Source organism: Trichomycterus rosablanca, chromosome 7 (genome assembly GCF_030014385.1).
Source record: "Trichomycterus rosablanca isolate fTriRos1 chromosome 7, fTriRos1.hap1, whole genome shotgun sequence".
Lineage (NCBI taxonomy): Eukaryota > Metazoa > Chordata > Actinopteri > Siluriformes > Trichomycteridae > Trichomycterus > Trichomycterus rosablanca.
In genome coordinates this window covers 10,995,564-11,018,067 of record NC_085994.1, presented here as the reverse complement: position 1 = coordinate 11,018,067, position 22,504 = coordinate 10,995,564, and the positions used below count along the sequence as shown (strand labels likewise).

At 40.6% G+C, this 22,504-nt stretch overlaps 1 protein-coding gene across 6 annotated transcripts in view; it reads left to right on the top strand.

Annotated features, from left to right (window-relative positions):
- The window catches only part of ahcyl1 (adenosylhomocysteinase-like 1), a 43,733-nt gene that overhangs the window by 7,460 nt on the left and 13,769 nt on the right, over positions 1 to 22,504 (top strand). For 2 of the 6 annotated variants that reach the window (XM_062998366.1, XM_062998367.1), the window contains exons 2-3: positions 18,792 to 18,906; positions 21,349 to 21,492. In XM_062998366.1, coding sequence (XP_062854436.1) covers positions 18,792 to 18,906; positions 21,349 to 21,492 — 259 coding nt within the window. Of the gene's footprint in view, positions 1 to 18,788; positions 18,907 to 21,348; positions 21,493 to 22,504 lie in introns of all 6 variants that reach the window. The other 4 variants (XM_062998368.1, XM_062998369.1, XM_062998364.1 and 1 more) reach the window with 2 other exon arrangements.

The following is a 22,504-nucleotide window of genomic DNA, read 5'->3' as shown; positions in this document are numbered from 1 at the left end:
TTTAACTGTCTTGTGGTGCATCGGTACATCCCTATAATTTGATTTTGGTGGAATAACCGCATATAGAATTTTTTGTGGCGCTACCACCAGCTCTATTACTTCTTCATCCTGGCCAGTATCAGGGTGGTTCTGATTATCCTGGAATCACTGTGCGTAATGCAGTAACACACCCCAGACAGGACGCCAATCCATCACAGAGCTCTGGTCACATCCCTTTCATGTCTGTGTGTAGCACTGCTGAGAATTCAGACCTGAGATCACTGAGGTAGCCGGATAGCGTAGTCTACCTCTGTACCACCATGTTTTTTTATGTTGGTTAACTTTTTAATGAACGGGCCGCTCAGGTGGCGCAGCGGTAAAACACGCTAACACGCCAGAGCTGGGGTTTTGAATACATTGTATCGAATCTCAGCTCTGCCATCCGGCTGGGCTGGGCGGCTATATGAACAACGTTTGGCTGTTGTTCATCCAGGTAGGGAGCCGGATAGGCACCTCATAAGTGGTGCAATTACGATCTCTGCTGGCTGATTGATGGCGTCTGCACGGAGTAATGGAATAATGCGATTGGGGTGTGACTCTCCATGCACAAGGCATGAGAACTAGCCTCGTGCAGGTGAAAAGATGCAGTCAGGTACTGCTCACGTGTCGGAGGGGGCGTGTGTCCGTTCGCTCTCCTCAATCAGGGGCGGAGGTTAGCACCAGCAGAGAGGAATCATAATGCAATCGGGTAAAATTGGATGCACTAAAAATGAGGAGAAAATGCATTAAAAAAAAGCCAAAAATAATTCCATTTGTAAAGTGCTCCAACAAAACACCCAAATCCACTTACATAACAGAGTTTTGCGTAAACCAGAGTCTAATCCATGTGCCAGCGTGACTTGTGAGCTGTGTTGGTAATTGCCCTGCATTACTCCGGCTTTTGTGATGTTTTGACATACATAATCGTGGCCTGTTTTTACTTTAAATTATTGCTAAATGCTGCCAAGAGTTTTTTATCTACCTGGAATGACTAGTAACTTCAGTCATGTTTACCTGGTCTATCAAATCCCTTCATCTCAAAATCTCTCCAAAGCTTCAGGCCAAATTCTCATCCAACAGTGTTCCGACCTTATGAAAACATGCACTGTTTCCTTTGTAAGCGTTATCCCTGTTCTCCTCATTACATGAAACGTAGGAGATCGTTTCTTTCTCTGTATGTGCAATCTTGTTGTGATTTGGGTGACCTGAACTCTGGCAGGGGCGTCGTTTTGGTAACACCGGGAGAGCCGGCTGCATTGAGCTGAGAAATATGACACAAAGCTACAGATTCACATGGGAACATTTTCTCTTGAACTTCTCAGGCTGAGACCTGGAACAAAGCCACGCTGTACCTACAGAGAGCTCGCCGCTGATCCTGTTTCCTCTTTCTTGTCACAGTTCTTTGTTTTTTTTATTGTTGTTTCAAATCGTCACGTGGTCACACTGATACCTGATTTTAAGATTTTGTTGATAACTACACTGAAACATACACTGATCCGCTATTTCATTAAAACCACCTCCTTGTTTCTACACTCACTGTCCATTTTATCAGCTCCACTTACCGTATAGGAGCACTTTGTAGTTCTACAATTACTGACTGAAGTCCATCTGTTTTTCTGCATGCTTTGTTAGCCCCCTTTCATGTTGTTCTTCAATGGTCAGGACTCTCCAAGGACCACTACAGAGTAGGTATTATGTAGGTGGTGGATCATTCTCAGCACTGCAGTGACACTGACATGATGGCGGTGTGTTAGTGTGTCTTGTGCTGGTATGAGTGGATCAGACACAGCAGCGCTGATGGAGTTTTTAAACACCTCACTGTCACTGCTGGACTGAGAATTGATCACCAACCAAAAATATATCTAGCCAACAGCACCCTGTGGGCAGCGTCCTGTGACCACTGATGAAGGTCTAGAAGATGACCAACTCAAACAGCAGCAATAGATGAGCGATCGTCTCTGACTTTACATCTACAAGGTGGAGAACTAGGTAGGAGTGTCTAATAGAGTGGACAGTGAGTGGACATGGCATTTAAAAACTCCAGCAGCGCTGCTGTGTCTGATCCACTCATACCAGCACAAGACACATTAACACAAAGCCAGGCTCTTGTTGCTGTGAGGTGACAGCCCTGGCTTTACATTAGACGGGGTCATATGAGAGGACTTAGAGAATATCTCATTTCATTTCTTCGGAATTACCAAATATTGAAAAGTCCAGTTTAATGTGAAGGCTAAGCAGAGTGCAAGTGTTTTTAGTAGCACGTTTAACCGGTGTTTAGCCATATAAGGCAGACACAACACAGAAGATTTAAACACATTCCAAATACAAAGATATCATCAAGAAACACACAAGAAGTCATGGAAATTAAAAAACAATGATAAAATCAAGAAAGTGGAAACCAAATATGGATGAAGAGATGTGTGAAAAAAACAAAGGTGTAAAAATATGCTCATAATGATTTCAAACTGGTTCTGTAAACATGCCGATGAGTTCAGCATATTTCAGTGGTCCCATCAATCACCAGATCTAAATCCAATGAGTACCTTTGGGATGTGATATTATGAAATATTAACAGCATGAATGTGCGACTCACAAATTTGCATCATTTGCATGTAATTATGCCAACATCAATCAGAACATCAAAGAAATGTTTGCATTGATTGAGGCTGCTATGAGAGGCTGCTATATATACAGTGTATCACAAAAGTGAGTACACCCCTCACATTTCTGCAGATATTTAAGTATATCTTTTCATGGGACAACACTGACAAAATGACACTTTGACAGAATGAAAAGTAGTCTGTGTGCAGCTTATATAACAGTGTAAATTTATTCTTCCCTCAAAATAACTCAATATACAGCCATTAATGTCTAAACCACCGGCAACAAAAGTGAGTACACCCCTTAGTGAAAGTTCCTGAAGTGTCAATATTTTGTGTGGCCACCATTATTTCCCAGAACTGCCTTAACTCTCCTGGGCAAGGAGTTTACCAGAGCTTCACAGGTTGCCACTGGAATGCTTTTCCACTCCTCCATGACGACATCACGGAGCTGGCGGATATTCGAGACTTTGCGCTCCTCCACCTTCCGCTTGAGGATGCTCCAAAGATGTTCTATTGGGTTTAGGTCTGGAGACATGCTTGGCCAGACCATCACCTTTACCCTCAGCCTCTTCAATTAAGCAGTGGTCGTCTTAGAGGTGTGTTTGGGGTCATTATCATGCTGGAACACTGCCCTGCGACCCAGTTTCCGGAGGGAGGGGATCATGCTCTGCTTCAGTATTTCACAGTACATATTGGAGTTCATGTGTCCCTCAATGAAATGTAACTCCCCAACACCTGCTGCACTCATGCAGCCCCAGACCATGGCATTCCCACCACCATGCTTGACTGTAGGCATGACACACTTATCTTTGTACTCCTCACCTGATTGCCGCCACACATGCTTGAGACCATCTGAACCAAACAAATTAATCTTGGTCTCATCAGACCATAGGACATGGTTCCAGTAATCCATGTCCTTTGTTGACATGTCTTCAGCAAACTGTTTGCGGGCTTTCTTGTGTAGAGACTTCAGAAGAGGCTTCCTTCTGGGGTGACAGCCATGCAGACCAATTTGATGTAGTGTGCGGCGTATGGTCTGAGCACTGACAGGCTGACCCCCCACCTTTTCAATCTCTGCAGCAATGCTGACAGCACTCCTGCGCCTATCTTTCAAAGACAGCAGTTGGATGTGACGCTGAGCACGTGCACTCAGCTTCTTTGGACGACCAACGCGAGGTCTGTTCTGAGTGGACCCTGCTCTTTTAAAACGCTGGATGATCTTGGCCACTGTGCTGCAGCTCAGTTTCAGGGTGTTGGCAATCTTCTTGTAGCCTTGGCCATCTTCATGTAGCGCAACAATTCGTCTTTTAAGATCCTCAGAGAGTTCTTTGCCATGAGGTGCCATGTTGAAACTTTCAGTGACCAGTATGAGAGAGTGTGAGAGCTGTACTACTAAATTGAACACACCTGCTCCCTATGCACACCTGAGACCTAGTAACACTAACGAGTCACATGACATTTTGGAGGGAAAATGACAAGCAGTGCTCAATTTGGACATTTAGGGGTGTAGTCTCTTAGGGGTGTACTCACTTTTGTTGCCGGTGGTTTAGACATTAATGGCTGTATATTGAGTTATTTTGAGGGAAGAATAAATGTACACTGTTATATAAGCTGCACACAGACTACTTTTCATTGTGTCAAAGTGTCATTTTGTCAGTGTTGTCCCATGAAAAGATATACTTAAATATCTGCAGAAATGTGAGGGGTGTACTCACTTTTGTGATACACTGTATATACAGTATATATAAATTTAATTTTCTTTATTTGGAATCACATAAAAACATGATAACTGTTTACACATATGCCAATGGTTTAGATTCCTTTACAATGTGATTCAACTTTTACCATTTTATTAACAAACTCAAAATCAAAACTCAAAATTAAAACTTACAGAAATGAATGCAGAAATGAAGCAGCAACTACTAAATAAAATAAAGGATCAGAGCAAAAGAGGGGCGTTTCGAGGAAATATACTTCTTCCACCTCAAATTTATTCTCCTGAAGTCTAATTGAGAAGGTTATTCTTTCCATTACAAAGATTTCATAAATTACATCATACCAATTCTCTATGGATGGTGAGACCGGGTTAAGCCATTTCTTTGTGATTGCAGCTACACTTAATATTCCAAATAAATATTTTGTTTGAGTGTTTGTCGACGTTATGTGTGGAAGCCCAAAAAAAGCTCTCGCTATATTTTTATTTTTATTAGTAAGTAAATATAACCAAGAGATGTCTGTGTGGGCTGCAAATCCCATTTCGGGAAAAGTTTGTAATATGGAAGATAAACAAGAATTCTCTTGAACCTTTAATTTTTAACTCCTTACAAAACATACTAATCAAAGATTAGAGATGCATCCGGTATATAAAAGTTATTCTCTATGTAAAAGGCCACCATATGGAAAGTATTTCTCCAGAACATCTTGTCTTTTAAACAGACTGCCATTACCAGCCCACATGCTGCCATTTCTTTTGCCAGCAACATAAAAAGCAAAAGCTAGTGCCATGCTAATCAGAATGTGACTGCAAATGGTCAGGGCAGAACAGACTTGAAAGGACCTGAGGAGATTGAACACAGCTGTCACTTTTGGTACAATCATTGTAAAACACTTTATTAGTTTTAAAGGGCTTTATCAGAAAGTTAATTTCATTGCCATGACATTCTTTATTACTATCAACTTGCCTCTTGAAAAAGTAATCAGCTCCCTTAATAAAATGTAGATTTAATGTCTTAGATTGCACAGTGCTCATTATTCAAATGAAATTGAAAAAGACATCGTCAAGAGGATGTTCATGGATTAACTATATTTGAAAAATCTCAGTCTACAATGATAACAGAATAAAATTGAACTAATTTTGCCTTCAGTTCAACATCTTATTTCTAGTGTAAATGTAACAAGGCACATCAGCCAGGTAACACCATTCTCACTGTAAAATAGTGGAGAAAGTTTTACAGTGGCAGGGTCTGGCAGTCTGATCAGGAATGACAGGAACATACAGTGGATGGTGCAGAGAACTAATAGATCACAGATGTTTTTTAGCAAGAGAGCAACACTTGGTCATTACTGTGTCTAGAACAGATTATCCAAAAGACTAATGGTTGTAGCTGAACAAGGTGACTAAGGTATATCTATGGACAGTATATTGTAGACAGTGTATCATGGACTGCGGTAGCCTAGTGGGTAGAGCTTTGGACTATCAATTGAAAAGTTGAGAGTTCGAATCCCAGCTGTGCCATGCAGTGGCTGACCCTGCGCTCTGACCCCAGCTTTCAAACAAACTGGGATATGCGAAGAAAGAATTTAATTCTACTGTATATGTACACAGATCATACATAATATTATTACCACCTCCTTGTTTCTACACTCACTGTCCTTTTTATCAGCTCCACTTACCCTATAGAAGCACTTTGTAGTTCTACATTTACTGACTGTAGTCCGTCTGTTTCTCTGCATGCATTGTTAGTCCCCTTTATGCTGTTCTTCAATGGTCAGGACCCCCACAGGACCACCACAGTGCAGGTATTATTTGGATGGTGGATCATTCTCAGCACTGCAGTGTTACTGACATGGTGGTGGTGTGTTAGTGTGTGTTGTGCTGGTACAAGTTGATAAGACACATCAGCGCTGATGGAGTTTTTAAACACCTCACTGTTCCTGCTGGACTGAGAATAGTCTACCAACCAAAAATATCCAGCCAACAGCGCCCTATGGTGGCGTCCTTTGACCACTGATGAAGGTCTAGAAGATGACCAACTCAAACAGCAGCAATAGGTGAGCGATCGTCTCTACCAACTAGGTAGGAGTGTCTAATAGAGTGGACAGTGAGTGGACATGGCATTTAAAAACTCCAGCAGCACCGCTGTGTGTGAACCACTCATACCAGAACAACACACACTAACACACCACCACCATGTCAGTGTCACTGCAGTGTTAAGAATGATCCACCACATAAATAATACGTGCTCTGTGGTGGTCCTGTGGGGGTCCTGACCATTGAAGAACAGGGTGAAAGCAGGCTAGAAAAGTATGTAGAGAAACAGATGAACTACAGTCAGTAATTGTAGAACTATAAAGTGCTTCTGTATGGTAAGTGGAGCTGATAAAATGGACAGTGTGTGTAGAAACCAGGATGTTATGGCTGATTGGTGTATATTTAACAAATTAAGGCATTCTATTCTATATCAGAAATAATATAATGCATCGACCATTCAGATTTCTAAAAGTTATAAAGTAGATACAATTTAGTTTTTGTGTTTATAAATAAAAAACGAATCCTGGTCAGATTGATATTAAATCCTGTAGTAAAAATCATTTTTGTAAGACAGGGTTGCAGACTGAATACTGGCTGTGTGTATGTTTTTGGAGCTTAGTGTATTTTATAATCATAGCCCTTGTTTACACTGTACATTGTGGTGTGGGCATTAAATGTTCTAACCATGGGATTACTGGAAATGGCCAAGGGCCAGGACTGTAGCGGGTATTAACAGGGTCACACGAATTATCTCAGAAGCATTTGCTCAGCGTTGGTGCATTCCCAGTCGTCTGCCTTTACAGTCTGCACATTTGAGATAGGACAACAATGAGTGAGGTTTTAAAACTTAGCATTTGCCAGGATCTGTGAACTGTAGTACATTCTTTAAAAGCATCAAGGATCAAGTCTCTCCTGATTCCTTTTTTATTAACTTAATACGCACTCTGCAGGACAAGCTTAAGCTTTAATATTTTTGAGGGTCTGACGTGTTTCATCAACTGCCAACAACTGCCATACCTAGAATTTGCATAGTGGAAACGATGTAAAATCAGAGGCAAAGGGATTGTGGGTGCATGGGTGGGGAAGTGTTAGACTAATTCAGAATACGCACACCTTCCCCCACAGCTGTTGTTTTTAACCATGTAGACTATTGCTTGTCATGGAGAACCTCCCACTTTGTGAATGTGGTACTTATAAACAATGGTAACACTATACAAGAGCTCAGTTCCATTATAGAGCAAGTGACTGGGACCATGGACAACTCAGTTCAGGAACTACCATCAATGTTGGAGACCATGGAAAACTCAGTTCAGGAGCTAGCACAAGGGGCAGGAACCACAGACAGTTCAGTTCAAGAGCTAGTAGCGGTGTCAGGGTCGATAAACAACTCAGTTGAGGAACCAGCACTACTGTCAGGGAGTTTAGATAATACTGTTCCAGAGCTAGTACCAGTATCAGGGAACTTGAACCTCTCAGCCCAGAAGCTAGAGGCAGGGATCATGGACAAGTGTGAGCATTTTAAGGTAAGTTGTTCCACGATCTGTTCACATAAAGCAAATATGTGAGGGCAGTTGTAGCCTAGTGGTTAAGGTACTGGACTAGTAATCAAATGGTTGCTGGTTCAAACCTCGACACTGCTAGGTTGCCACTGTTGGGCCCTTGAGCAAGACCCTTAACCCTCAAATGCTTAAACAATATACTGTCACAGTATTGTAAGTCGCTTTGGATAAAAGCGAGTGCTAAATGCTGAAAATATAAATGTATGTACTGGACTGGTCAGATCCTACTTTATATGTTTGTCTTCAACCTTTTTTAAGTGATAGCATGTTTTCACACTTTTATCTTTTAATTTAATGCACACAAGCACTGCAGCATGACCATCAATTAAAGTCTTATTAAAATTGTGCAAGAATGCCTCAATACAAGCCTATATATGATTAAATGCTTACAAGGTGATTCTGACTCCTGATGACCATGTGGAAGATAAGAAGAAGATGAAGAAGAAGATATACTTTATTTGCCATATATACATATACAGTTGTACAGTACAATGAAATTCTTTCTTCGCATATCCCAGCTTGTTTGGAAGCTGGGGTCAGAGCGCAGGGTCAGCCATCTTACGGTGCCTCTGGAGCAGCCAGGGTTAAGGGTCTTGCTCAAGGCCCAACAGTGGCTGCATAGCGGAGCCTGGATTTGAACCGCCAATCTTCCGGTTGATTGCCCATAGCTGTACCCACTAGGCTACCACTGTCCCCAAATAGAGTTCGAGTCCAATCCAGTCTTCTGTTTGAGTTTTCAGGCTCTTCTAATTTTATCCATCCATCTTGTTGCTGGCTGTCCTCTTTCTATTTTACCTTTAACTCCTACAAGTGTCTTTTCCATTAATTGGTTTCTCTCATAATATGTCCAAAATCAAAGAGCTTCAATTTGGCTATCTGGGCTTCAAGTAAGAGGTTAGGCTTGATCTGGTTGAGAATTCATTTCTTTTCTTTGCCATCCAAGGTCCTCTTAGAAGACTTTACTAACCCAAAGTTTTTACTGTCCAGCTTTCACATCCATAAAGAACCACATAGAAGAGCGTAGTCTGGAAAATTCTGATCTTTGTTTAATGATACAATTCTTTACCTCCTAAGGTCTGTTCCATTTCCTTCATTCTTGTTCTGTTAAGTGCCAGTATGTGTCATATTTTCTGACCACTGGATCCCTTGCAGTTAATAATTAATCTAAGTAGACAAGAGCTGTCCACCGATTCAGACAGCTGACATCTCTACCAATCATAAAGTTAGTGGTCTCTTCTCAGGTTGGGTTGAAAATGTATTGTTTGGTCACCGACTCCTGGTGACCATGTGGATAGAGTTTCTCCAAAAACTCCAGTCTTCTGTTTGAGTCTTCAGGCGTCTTAATGATTTGTTCATTGTTCCTCTAATTGTATCCATTCATCTTATTGCTGGCTGTCCTCTTTCTCTTTTACCTTTGACTTCTACAGGTGTCTTTTCCAATAAATTGGTTCTTCTCATAATGTGTCCAAATTCAGAGAGCTCCAATTTGGTTATCTGGGCTTTAAGTAAGAGGTTAGGCTTGATCAGGTTGAGAATCCATTTACTTGTCTTCTTTCCCACCCAAGATCCTCTCAGAAGACTTTACTAGCACCAAAGATAAAATAAATTAAGTTTTTTCTGTCCTGCTTTTTCATTGTCCAGCTTTCACATCCATAAAGAACCACATAGAAGAGCATAGTCTGGAAAATTCTGATCTTTGTTTAATGATACAATTCTTTACCTCCTAAGGTCTGTTCCATTTCCTTCATTCTTGTTCTGTTAAGTGCCAGTATGTGTCATATTTTCTGACCACTGGATCCCTTGCAGTTAATAATTAATCTAAGTAGACAAGAGCTGTCCACCGATTCAGACAGCTGACATCTCTACCAATCATAAAGTTAGTGGTCTCTTCTAAGGTTGGGTTGAAAATGTATTGTTTGTTTGTTTATTAGATTTTAAAGTCATGTTTTACACTCTTTGGTTACATTCATGACAGAAACGGTAGTTACTCATTACACAAGATTCATCAGTTCACAAGGTTATATCGAACACAGTCATGGACAATTTAGTATCTCCAATTCACCTCACAGTCTTTGGACAGTGGGAGGAAACCCACACAGAAATGTGGAGAACATGCAAACTCCACACAGAAAGGACCCGGACCGCCCCACCTGGGGATCAAACCCAGGACCTTCTTGCTGTGAGGCAACAGTGCTACCCACTTAGCCAACGTGCCGCCCAAAAATGTATTGACATTGTTCTCAGATTGTAAATATATGTCCTGTTTTTTAATGTTTATTTGTTAATGTGTTCATGACAACAATTGCATATCCATCATGACAATTCTGCATTATTCCACACCCTATTAACTTCTGCTGTGTGTTCTTCACAAGCCCAAACATAAGCTCAGCTGATGTGTTTGGATTTATTATTGCTCAGTGTACACTATATTATAAGCCTGCTAGGCACTGACAAATCAAAACACAGCACAAGTACATAATCAGCTCGTCCCAGATGCCAGGACCAAATGTGACTGTTTACATCCACCGGTGCTACTGTAAATGTTTGCATGCCAAGAGAGTGTTTAGCTTATTTGCTTCCCATCAACTTGGGTTCAGACTGACGACTGACAGGCTACTCCTTTCTCTGTTATATATTATTATAATTAAAATATTATTAAGAAACAGGGAAAACTCAAACAGAATCCTAGTGTGTGCGCACAAAACTGTCATGCAATATCATCTCACAGGGCTCTAGACTAACTTTTTGTACTGGTTGCACTGGTGCGCCTAACTTTTTTTCTTAGGTGCACCAGCACAAAAGTTAGGTGCACCCAAATTTTCGACCGCATCGCATTTAACACCGCAGTTTTACAGGTTCACATTTTTTTAATCGTTGTACATATAGGCAATATTAACTTGTAAATGATTAACAATTTGGTCAACATGGCCTCATTTGATGATCTGTTTGCTGCTGCCTGCCGCTGAAAGGCAGCAGAGAGAGGGGACACTTGGGCAGTGCATTTATCCCAGCATGTAATGGGTTTTATAGATGCATTGTGCTTTTTCAGCATTTCAATTCGAAATGTATTACAACCAGTCACAAATGCACTATTGCTCTTCCTACACTCTTTACAGTCAATGATAGTATTATAGTAGACTATAATACAAATTATAAAAATAATAATAGAGTAAATGTGTGTATGTATGTGTGTATATCTGTTTATATATATGTGTGTGTATGTGTGTATATCTGTTTATATATATGTGTGTGTATGTGTGTATATCTGTTTATATGTGTGTGTATGTGTGTGTGTATGTGTGTACATCTGTTTATATATGTGTGTGTATGTGTGTATATCTGTGTGTGTATATTTGTGTGTGTGTGTGTATATCTGTTTATATATACAGGGGTTGGACAAAATAACTGAAACATCTGTCATTTTAGTGTGGGAGGTTTCATGGCTAAATTAGACCAGTCTGGTGGCCAATCTTCATTAATTGCACATTGCACCAGTAAGAGCAGAGTGTGAAGGTTCAATTAGCAGGGTAAGAGCACAGTTTTGCTCAAAATATTGCAATGCACACAACATTATGGGTGACATACCAGAGTTCAAAAGAGGACAAATTGTTGGTGCACGTCTTGCTGGCGCATCTGTGACCAAGACAGCAAGTCTTTGTGATGTATCAAGAGCCACGGTATCCAGGGTAATGTCAGCATACCACCAAGAAGGACAAACCACATCCAACAGGATTAACTGTGGACGCAAGAGGAAGCTGTCTGAAAGGGATGTTCGGGTGCTAACCCGGATTGTATCCAAAAAACATAAAACCACGGCTGCCCAAATCACGGCAGAATTAAATGTGCACCTCGACTCTCCTGTTTCCACCAGAACTGTCCGTCGGGAGCTCCACAGGGTCAATATACACGGCCGGGCTGCTATAGCCAAACCTTTGGTCACTCGTGCCAATGCCAAACGTCGGTTTCAATGGTGCAAGGAGCGCAAATCTTGGGCTGTGGACAATGTGAAACATGTATTGTTCTCTGATGAGTCCACCTTTACTGTTTTCCCCACATCCAGGAGAGTTACGGTGTGGAGAAGCCCCAAAGAAGCGTACCACCCAGACTGTTGCATGCCCAGAGTGAAGCATGGGGGTGGATCAGTGATGGTTTGGGCTGCCATATCATGGCATTCCCTTGGCCCAATACTTGTGCTAGATGGGCGCGTCACTGCCAAGGACTACCGAACCATTCTGGAGGACCATGTGCATCCAATGGCGGTGCCGTGTATCAGGATGACAATGCACCAATACAGACAGCAAGACTGGTGAAAGATTGATTTGATGAACATGAAAGTGAAGTTGAACATCTCCCATGGCCTGCACAGTCACCAGATCTAAATATTATTGAGCCACTTTGGGGTGTTTTGGAGAAGCGAGTCAGGAAACGTTTTCCTCCACCAGCATTACGTAGTGACCTGGCCACTATCCTGCAAGAAGAATGGCTTAAAATCCCTCTGACCACTGTGCAGGACTTGTATATGTCATTTCCAAGACGAATTGACGCTGTATTGGCCGCAAAAGGAGGCCCTACACCATACTAATAAATTATGGTGGTCTAAAACCAGGTGTTTCAGTTATTTTGTCCAACCCCTGTATATGTGTGTGTATATTTGTGTGTGTGTATGGGGCTCTAGAGTGTAATCTTAAATGCAGTGCATTATATTACCGGCTTTACTGTATCGTTTACACAGATTCCCAAAATCGCTTGCGGTGCAATCACTGTGTGATTACATGTATACTGATATTTCATTGTCTTTTAGTTATTTTTTATATTTTACTTAACGAAAATACTGTCGTGTTTTTACTTTCATTATCGCCGCACTTTACCGCTAGCATTAGCCACTTGCTACTGTAGAGGGTCGGCTCACTTAGCCGCTGTGCGGTGGGGATGCTACAGGTCTTTTGCTGTGCGGTGGTGGAGGTGTGGGAATAAAAGCACACGACATAGTAGAGTCACTTTAACTGTTTAGTCAGGACTTCCAAGAGCGTTCCAGCACCCGAACTTCCATCCTGGGGCTATACGGCGAGTCTCATATACGAAACTAAACAAACTGCACATAACCAGGTGCTGCATTCTGATTGGCTGAGCTGAATGTCACATACCGCCGCTACAATATTGTCCCGCCCTTCACTATCTCTGATTGTGTGTTTGTTGTTGAACCACAGGGAGACTTTCAGAGTCGCGGAGACTTCTTTTCCCCCTCGAACGGCTGGTCGCACCGGTGCGACCTAAGATTTTTTTTAGTCGCACCATTGAGAAATTAGGTCGCATGTGCGACCAAATTGGTCGCACACTAGAGCCCTGTCTCAGATGATGTGATGAATTTATCATCTTGCCAATATTCTTGCTGTCACAGCCCTCATTTTCAATATTGGAACTACAGATTAGTGGATTAGTGGATAACCTATAACTGACACAGAAGTCATTGTTCAGTTATTGCTTAATGTTGGTTGAAAATGTCATTTCCAACAGCTGACGCTTGATCCTAATTAAGAGAACACCCACAGTGTGTACAGAGTAAGAACGCCGATTTAAAACACTCTCTCACCCACCCCTAGTGTGCATGTGTCAGCTCTGCGTAGACGCTGCAATCGAAGACTAATCAAAACAGAAAAATGTTTCATGCATTTCTATTAAATAATCAACTGTGGAACCATTATGCATTTAAATAACAAGTAATGAAGCCCATTTGCGTAAGTAAACTGCAAGTTCAACTCTGTGGATTTGACTTTTATGTGTGTGTGTGTGTGTGTGTGTGTTTTAATAAATTGTGTGGATATTTTGAATCATCTTTCAGTACGAAGGTGATATTCCATTGATCTACTATATTCATATTCTCAGTATGAAAAGGTTTTTTCATCACAGACTGTATCAGAGTTTATTTTATTAGGATTATAACATCATGTTTTACACACTTTGGTTACGTTCATGACAGGGCAGGTAGTTTCTGGTTACACAAGATTCATCAGTTCAAGTATTTTAATGTCAAACACAGTCATTGACAATTTTGTATCTTCGATTTACCTCACTTGAATGTCTTTGTACTGTGGGAGGAAAACCTCCAGGAGCTCCAGGAAGAAACCCACGCAGACACAGGGAGAACATGCAAACTTCACACAGAAAGGACCCGGACCACTTCACCTGGGAATCGCACCCAGGACCTTTTTGCTGTGAGGCGACGGTGCTACCCAGCGAGCCACCGTGCCGCTCATTAGTGCTAGTAATAGACTAATACAGATCTATGTTCTGAATGCTGAACTGGGATGTACAGTATGTTTATCGTACTGTTGTACATTAGTGCTCTGTGTGCCATATTACACTGTATTTATTAAAGCATTGAGACATGTTAATATAAACTCTGTGATGTGTTTTACATTTTAATAGGATGATATGAGCTTGTTGGTTATGGGTTAATCAGTGACTAATGAAAGTTGGTTATTGGTTAAAAGAAACTGGCAAAATTTCTTAGAGTTGAAACATTTTTAATGTGTCTTTAATTAAACAGGATTTTGTTAATGCAGTTAAAACAGTGTTGACTGATAATTTGACCCTTTTGTTTCTTGGTTTTTCAGTTTCTAAGTAACTGAAACTTCTATTTTTTGCACCATTAATAGATCACTTCTATTTAGCCCCGAGTTGTATGTTGTGCCAACATTGCATGGCTGCAGTTTTGACACACATCCTGCAATTAACATATTTCCACAAACGTATTTACAAACCATTCAGAGTTTAGATCATTTTCAATTCTTCCTCTTACTGATTTAAGACAGAAAGGTTTTATCATGTTTTAAAAAATGTCACCCCTCCTAAATGATTCACAAGGCTTCAGGTTTATTTAAGCTATACAGTTCTTGTAATTGAAACACTTACTGAATTTCAAACAACGTCGTCTACAATCTGTATATAGTCCGGCTAGCATATTTGATTAGATTAGATTAGATTAGAACAGCAGGCCAGGAAAACCACACACTCGTTTGATCTGATCTGCAGTTTCTGTAAGTTCGGTCAGTGTTGAAGGTAAAAGCTGAATGTTAATTCAGTGTAACCTTCTGTACTGTTTGAGTTACATGATGTTTGAGTTGGTTAAATATAACAAACTATTACAAAGCTGATATAGCATTGTGAAACTGGAGCAGGATTGTTTTATGACCTTTCGTTGAGTCAGCAGTCATATAAATCCCTCTTAATACTGAGATAGTGTCTCCGAAAAATGTCCCATTAATGCATGTCATATAATCACATAAGTCTTGTGTATAAATAAAACCACAATGAAACAACTCTATTTATTTATTTATCTATTTATTACTCTTGTTATTTCTTCCTGACTTCTTTGTAAGACTTACATTTCCTTTTTTTTGCTTTTATATTAAAAAAAATTATTCCTTTAGTGTTTAATTCTTAATTGTGTAGCACAGTGGCTCAGTAAGTAGCACTGTCACCTCACAGCAAGAAGGTCCTGGGTTCAGTCCCCAGGCGGGGCGGTCTGGGTCCTTTATGTGTGGAGTTTACATGTTCTCCCCGTGTCTGTATGGGTTTCCTCAGGGAGCTCCGGTTTCCTCCCAGCTCCCACAGTCCAAAAACATGCAAGTGAGGTGGACGGGAGATACAAAATTGTCCATGACTGTGTTTGACATTAAACTTGTGACTAAATAAAATAACTATATAATACTATATTATATATAACTATATTATAAATAACTAAATAATTGGTCATTTTTGCTTGACGCTCAGGTGGCGCAGCGGTAAAAACACACGCTGCAACCAGAGCTGGGATCTCGAATACATTGTATCGAATCTCAGCTCTGCCTTGCCAGCTGAGGCTGAGCAGCCACATGAACAACGATTGGCCTGTTGTTCAGATGGGCTGGACTAAGCCGGATATGGGTCTCTCTCTGTCAGACTGGTGCAATTACGACCTCTGCTGGCTGATTAGAGGCGCCTACACAGAGATGAGGAAAGAGTGCTCTTAGGGTGTGTCTCTCCGTACACAACGCTAGGTGGCACAACACTCGTCGATGTGTGGGTGATGCATATGGCTTGCTGCCCACGTGTCGGAGGGGGCGTGGGTTAGCTTCGTCTCCTCGGTCAGAGCAGGGATTGGCATAGGCGGAGAGGAAGCGTGATGCAATTGGGCAACTGGACGTGCTAAAGGGGGAGAAAAAGGGGAGAAAATGCATTTAAAAAAAAAAATTTGCTTGCACATGTGTTTAATGTGGACATAATCATAGTTGCACTATAGACAGTATAGCAGAGATGATCTATTGCATAGTTTTTTGCCCTTGACTCGATTCTTTTGCAAATGATTAAGTCGTAAGTGGTGAATCTGGTGTTGTGTTAGGAAAATGTTAGAAAACTCTGCACTAAACTGGCTGAAGATGTTAAATGCAGTAGATTTGGGCAGCAGGAAGACATGAGTGAATTTGATAAGGGCGAAAACATTATGGCCAGATGTACAGAAGGAGGGACAAGCCACACACCATTAACATGTTGGGCAGCCAGGACTTATTGATGCCGGAGGAAATGAAGGCTATGGTGTCTGGCATAAACTGACAGAAGGGCTACTGTGGCTTTAATTTGCAGATCATTTGAATACTGGTGATGAGTTTAATGTGGCACAACACACAGTGCATCAAACCTTCTGTGTACACAGCTGCTAGTTGTAGTTTAGATGCCCATGCTGACTTCCAGTTCACTGTGAAATGCACCTACAATGGGACATCAGAGCAATGGAAAAAGTTTGACTGCTCAGAAGAATCCTGCTTTCTTCAGGATCATGTGGGCAGCCAGGCACACATGCATTATTTACTCGTGGAGGAGATGGCACCAGGATGCACTGTAGGATGATTCATGTCATAAGATAGAGAAGCTAAATGTCCTAGTACCAGGTACCACAGGACTTTTTCAGATGTCTTGTGGAGTCCATGTGTTGGCAGGTTAGAGCTGTTTTGACAGCATATTAGGCACATGGCCCAAATGTTAAGGCTGTTTAGAACATGATCAGAGATGTGTGTATCATGTCTGTACTGTAACAGGATGGATTTGCAATGTTTGAGTAGTTTGTAAGTGTCAGACTGCTGGTTCTTGCTTCGTCTGTCTCAGCAGTGTAATAGTGTTACTCATCACTCTGCTTCTCTTGGCTCATTTTTAACCAGGCAAAAAAATAAAACTTGCTCACTCACAGCTCGAGCTTTCGTAAATTAACAGGAACTGAAACAACTGGCTCAACCACAACACACCCTTTACTAAACATCATAAACACTGATCAGCCATAACATTAAAACCACCTTCTTGTTTCTACACTCACTGTCCATTTTATCAGCTCCACTTACCATATAGAAATACTTTGAAGTTCTACAATTACTGACTGTAGTCTATTTCTCTACATATATTTTTTTTAGCCTGCTTTCACCCTGTTCTTCAATGGTCAGGACTCTCACAGGATTACCACAGAGCAGGTATTATTTATGTGGTGGATCATTCTCAGCACTGCAGTGACACTGACGTTGTGGTGGTGTGTTCGTGTGTGTTGTGCTGGTATGAGTGGATCAGACACAGCAATACTAATGGAGTTTTTAAACACCTCACTGTCCACTCTATTAAACACTTCTACCTAGTTGGTCCACCTTGTAGATGTAAAGTCAGAGACGATCACTCATCTATTGCTGCTGTTTGAGTTGGTCATCTTCTAGACCTTCATCAGTGGTCACAGGACGCAGCCCACGGGGCGCTGTCAGCTGGATATTTTGTTTGGTATACCTTTCTCAGTCCAGCAGGGACAGTAAGGTATTTAAAAACTCCATCGGCATTGCTGTGTCTTATCCACCCATACAGCACAACACACACTAACACACCACCACCATGTAAGTGTCACTGCTGTGCTGAGAATGATCCACCACCCAAATAATACCTGCTCTGTGGTGGTCCTGTGGGGGTCCTGACCATTGAAGAACAGCATGAAAGCGGGCTAACAAAGCATGCAGAGAAACAGATGGACTACAGTCAGTAATTGTAGAACTGCTTCTACATAGAAGTGCTTCTATATGGTAAGTGGAGCTGATAAAATGGACATTATAAAACTGATAGTTCCGGTACTAAAATCTGATTGGCTGAGCCGCGTTCGAAGCCGTTGTAAAATCCCCGATAAACGCACACCTATGACCACCTCACATCATTCCATATTAATACGTCACTGAAAAGAAAAAGTGAATGTTATGTTTGCCCTTATGTTGCCTAGCAACACTGTTAACGAACTACCTGGGGTCGTGGAAGAGTGTTTTTGTAAATAAAACCATTTATAAATTGAACATTGTTGTATTTTATTATATTTTATGTTGACTGCCGTTTTATAAAAGCAATAAGCCACTCGAGATTTGCTATGATTTTATCACGGGGAAAAACTACAAGCCTCAATCTGATGTTTTACTTGTTTACAAATGATATATATTATTTACATGGACTTGTTGGGATCCCTGTTCATGTTTTATCTCTGTGTGACTTTTATATAATCATAACCCAGTCTAAGCCAGCTAAGAGCTTATGCTGTTTATAGAAAGCTAGGTTATATAAGGGGCCAACGAGTTAAATAAAGTGAATCCTCACCATATACAGATTATATGATCCAGCAATTCCTAACGACATTCATTCGGATTAAAAGACGTAAAGGTCATCTTTACACACTCTGTTTACATTTGGTATGTTTACAGGTTAATAACTAACCTGAATTAGCTGTAGTATTTTGTAATAACATGTTTACCACTTAATGCCAGTCAAATCTGCCTAAAGCCAGCGATTAACTCTGCAATCTTTTTTCTGCAGCAGATTCAGTTTGCCAACCAAGAGGATAAGCAGGAGTTCAGCAAGTTTCCCACCAAGACAGGCCGCCGATCGCTATCCCGCTCCATCTCTCAGTCCTCCACCGACAGCTACAGCTCAGGTCTCACACACACTCGTACCTTTTATACCAAAATTAAATGCCTCATAGCTTTTATAGATTAGTGTTTCCAGAATGAAATATCAAGGACACACTGATACTCCATCTGTTTGCTCGGCCCAAACTGAGCTACTCTTCTTGATTGATTCAGTGGTAGTTTATACATTTTATTAAATAGTTAACCCCTGTTGGATGGCAAATTGGGGTTATACAGACAGGTTTCCGGGCCAAATTAGTCATTACAGCTTATAAGTCACCCATTAATGTAAAATAGAGAGTCATTAAGTACTTTAGTGGAGAAAATGTAATTTACATTACATTAGTAGCATTTAGCAGACACTTTTTATCCAAAGTGACTTAAAATTGTGACAGACTACAATGCAAGCAACGGAAGTGCCCTGAGTTACCACTGCCCCAAAGAGACTTGTTACTCATACAAGCACTTGAGGGTTATAGGCCTCACTTAAAGGCCAACTATGGTAATTTGGATATGGTGGGGGTGGACCCAGGGAACTTCTGATGAGCCCAGTACCTTAACCATTGAGCTACCACTGCCCTAAATAAAAAAAAATTTACTTGTAGATCTGTGCTAATATGAGGGATCTTCAAAAAGTGTCCTCACTTTTATATTTTCATCGGAAACGGTGAGGGCGGGAGGCGTAGTAATTGGTCGTGTCTGAGAGACTGAGAGAGAGCTTATAGTTTAGATTTAGCGCCATCTGATTTCCACCTTTTTGGAATGCTCAAAGAAGCTTTAAGGGGAAGAAGATTTTCATATGATGATGTGAAAGCAGTGGTGCATCAGTGGTTACGTGTTTTTTTTTTTTTTTTTTTTTTTTTCAGTTCTTTAACTGTTGTTTACTAAAACTTGAGAAATGAAATGTGTACTATGGAAGCACTTCTGTAAGTCGCTCTGGATAAGAGCGTCTGCTAAATGCAGAAAATGTAAATGTAAATGCTCAACCAAAAACTGTTTTTTCCTGATGGCATTAAAAATTTGGTATGATGCTGGGGAAAATGCATCTGAAGGTGACTATGTAGAAGAGTGATGTCGTTTGTTAAGAAAAAGTGCAGAAACTTTTCGAAGAACCCTCCTAATACAACTGCAATTATACTACTGTGAATCAAATCATGAAAAATATTTGAATTTAAACATAGACTTCACTACATTACAGATTACACTCTTAGCCAGCTGGACTGCAGCATTAGATTACCTACACAAATTGTGGTTATGGTAAATTGAAGACATTTGACTGTTATTAAATAAATAGCTAAATTATTATGATTTCAATTGCGACTCCAATAGTAAATTCTGATTCCTTTAAACCTATGACAACACATTTTGATTATTAGTTATGAGCTCCTGAGTACTGACCTTTCAGCTATGGTCTAACATTAGTGTTTAAATAATTTTACTTCCCATTTGGGTTGCATCCAAAATTACTGTTCTGGTTCATGTCAAGCACCTTTGCTGCTCTGAGAGTCTGACAAGTCCCATAAATAATCATGTGCTTTTACTAGTTGGATACTATTAATAAAATCTCATGTGTCCAAATGAGGGGGAACCCAATGTATTAGCAGTTAGCTTGATGGCCTGCTGTTATTGGCTGAAAAAAGGATTTGGGGCAGTTTTCAAATGACATAAATACTTATTAATCGTGGTGCTTATAGATACAGTTATTTATGAAACTTTGTGTTAACCATTCGAAAGGACAGAGTTGAAGATGTTTGGGGGAAAGGAGACACAGTTCAAGCATTTCATTTACCTTTTACAGAGGGTGGCACGGTAGCAAGAAGGTCCTGGGTTCGATCTCCAGATGGGACGGTCCGGGTCCTTTCTGTGTGGAGTTTGCATGTTCTCCCCGTGTCTGCGTGGCTTTCCTCCAGGTGCTCCGGTTTCCTCCCACAGTCCAAAGACATGCAAGTGAGGTGAATTGGAGACACTAAATTGTCCATGACTGTGTTTGATATAACCTTGTGAATGATGAATCTTGTGTAACGAGTAACTACCTTTCCTGTCATGAATGTAACCAACAAACAAAGAAACCTAAACAACCCTGTCTTTTTGAATGGTTAATACAAATAGAGTTGAGTTCTACCAGCTCACTAATGAGTTCCTCCCTAATGGCGAGGAAATATGAGTTTAAATAGCTATTTCAATCACACACAGGTGTAGCTGACTAAGTCTTACCTGCTCGTTTTTCCAACCTAGCAAGCCCCACTCTTGCAGTTGATACCGGATCACATGCCCACCACAGTTTATTTAAAACTCAGGCAGAGAAATTGCACCCATCCTTGATATAATTATGTGTTCATTAGCTTGCAAAAGTAGGTACATTCTGTACACTTGTTTAATTATAAACAAATGAAAGATGTGGGATTGTTGTACAAAATATTATTACATGCTATTTGAGAATGGTCTGGCTGTGTATGTTGATTCAACAGCCGCGTCGTACACAGACAGTTCTGATGATGAAACATCCCCACGAGAGAAAACTCAGCTCAACACTAAGGGCAGCAGCGATTTCTGTGTCAAGAACATAAAGCAAGCTGAATTCGGCCGGCGGGAGATCGAGATTGCAGAGCAAGGTGAGAAGAACTCTCTGTGGGAGGAGATGGAAAAAGACTCGCTCTGGTCCCTCAGGTCGCACAATTTACTGCAGTTTTTTAACAACGGTCTACTACACACAGCATGCGACACTGTATAATATCAACTGTTCTTTCTAGGTTATAGCTTTACAGCAGGGGTGTCCAAACTTTTCTTGTTGGGGGCCAGATGGAGTAAAAAATATGCAAACACTGACCACAGGTTCTTTAGTAATGAAAAAAATAAAAAAAATATAATAGACCTACCTGATTACTAACACTTCTTTATTATTTGAGTGATTAATGATCTATCGTCAACAGTGTTGTGTAAAGTAAGATTTTGCCGGTTTCACTCACCAGTTTAAAATCCTAATAGGATATAGTATATTTATTTTCCCAGCATGCCTGAAATCATCTGCATTCGCTGTCTAGGTTTTTTTTTTTTTTTTTGGAGCCGCCATGTTTAATCAAAAACTTGGGAACGTTACTGTAGGTGTTACGTTAATGTTTTAAGTTGAGTGAAAGAAGATGGGGAGCATTTTAGATTTGTTTAATGCGGTAGCGTCACTCAAACAGTTCAAGCAGTTTTTTTTTAACTGTTTAATAAAGGACCAACTTTAATTTTATTTCTAAATACCCCACAAGCCGTTTCAAAAATGGTAACGGGCTGCAAATGGCCCGCAGGCCATAGTTTGACATCCATATCCTCGTTGTCCGATTAAAAACACGCATCTCCACTTTTAGCGGTTTTCACTTTTTTACATGTATTGATTGTGGGTGTAAATCTCTGTCTGTCCATAGCAGCGAATATCAGAATGACCAATGAAAAGATGAAAAATCACGCTATCTCTTTAACGAGTATCTACAGACTCCTAGACTTGTCCATCAAAACCACGTATCTTCTCTTCCTTCCCTTTTGGTACTGTTTAAGAAATGCGTAATATTTGATCTATGCCGTTTATTCAGGTTATTCAATTGCATGGTTGTAAACATGATTTATATTTATACATGTAAG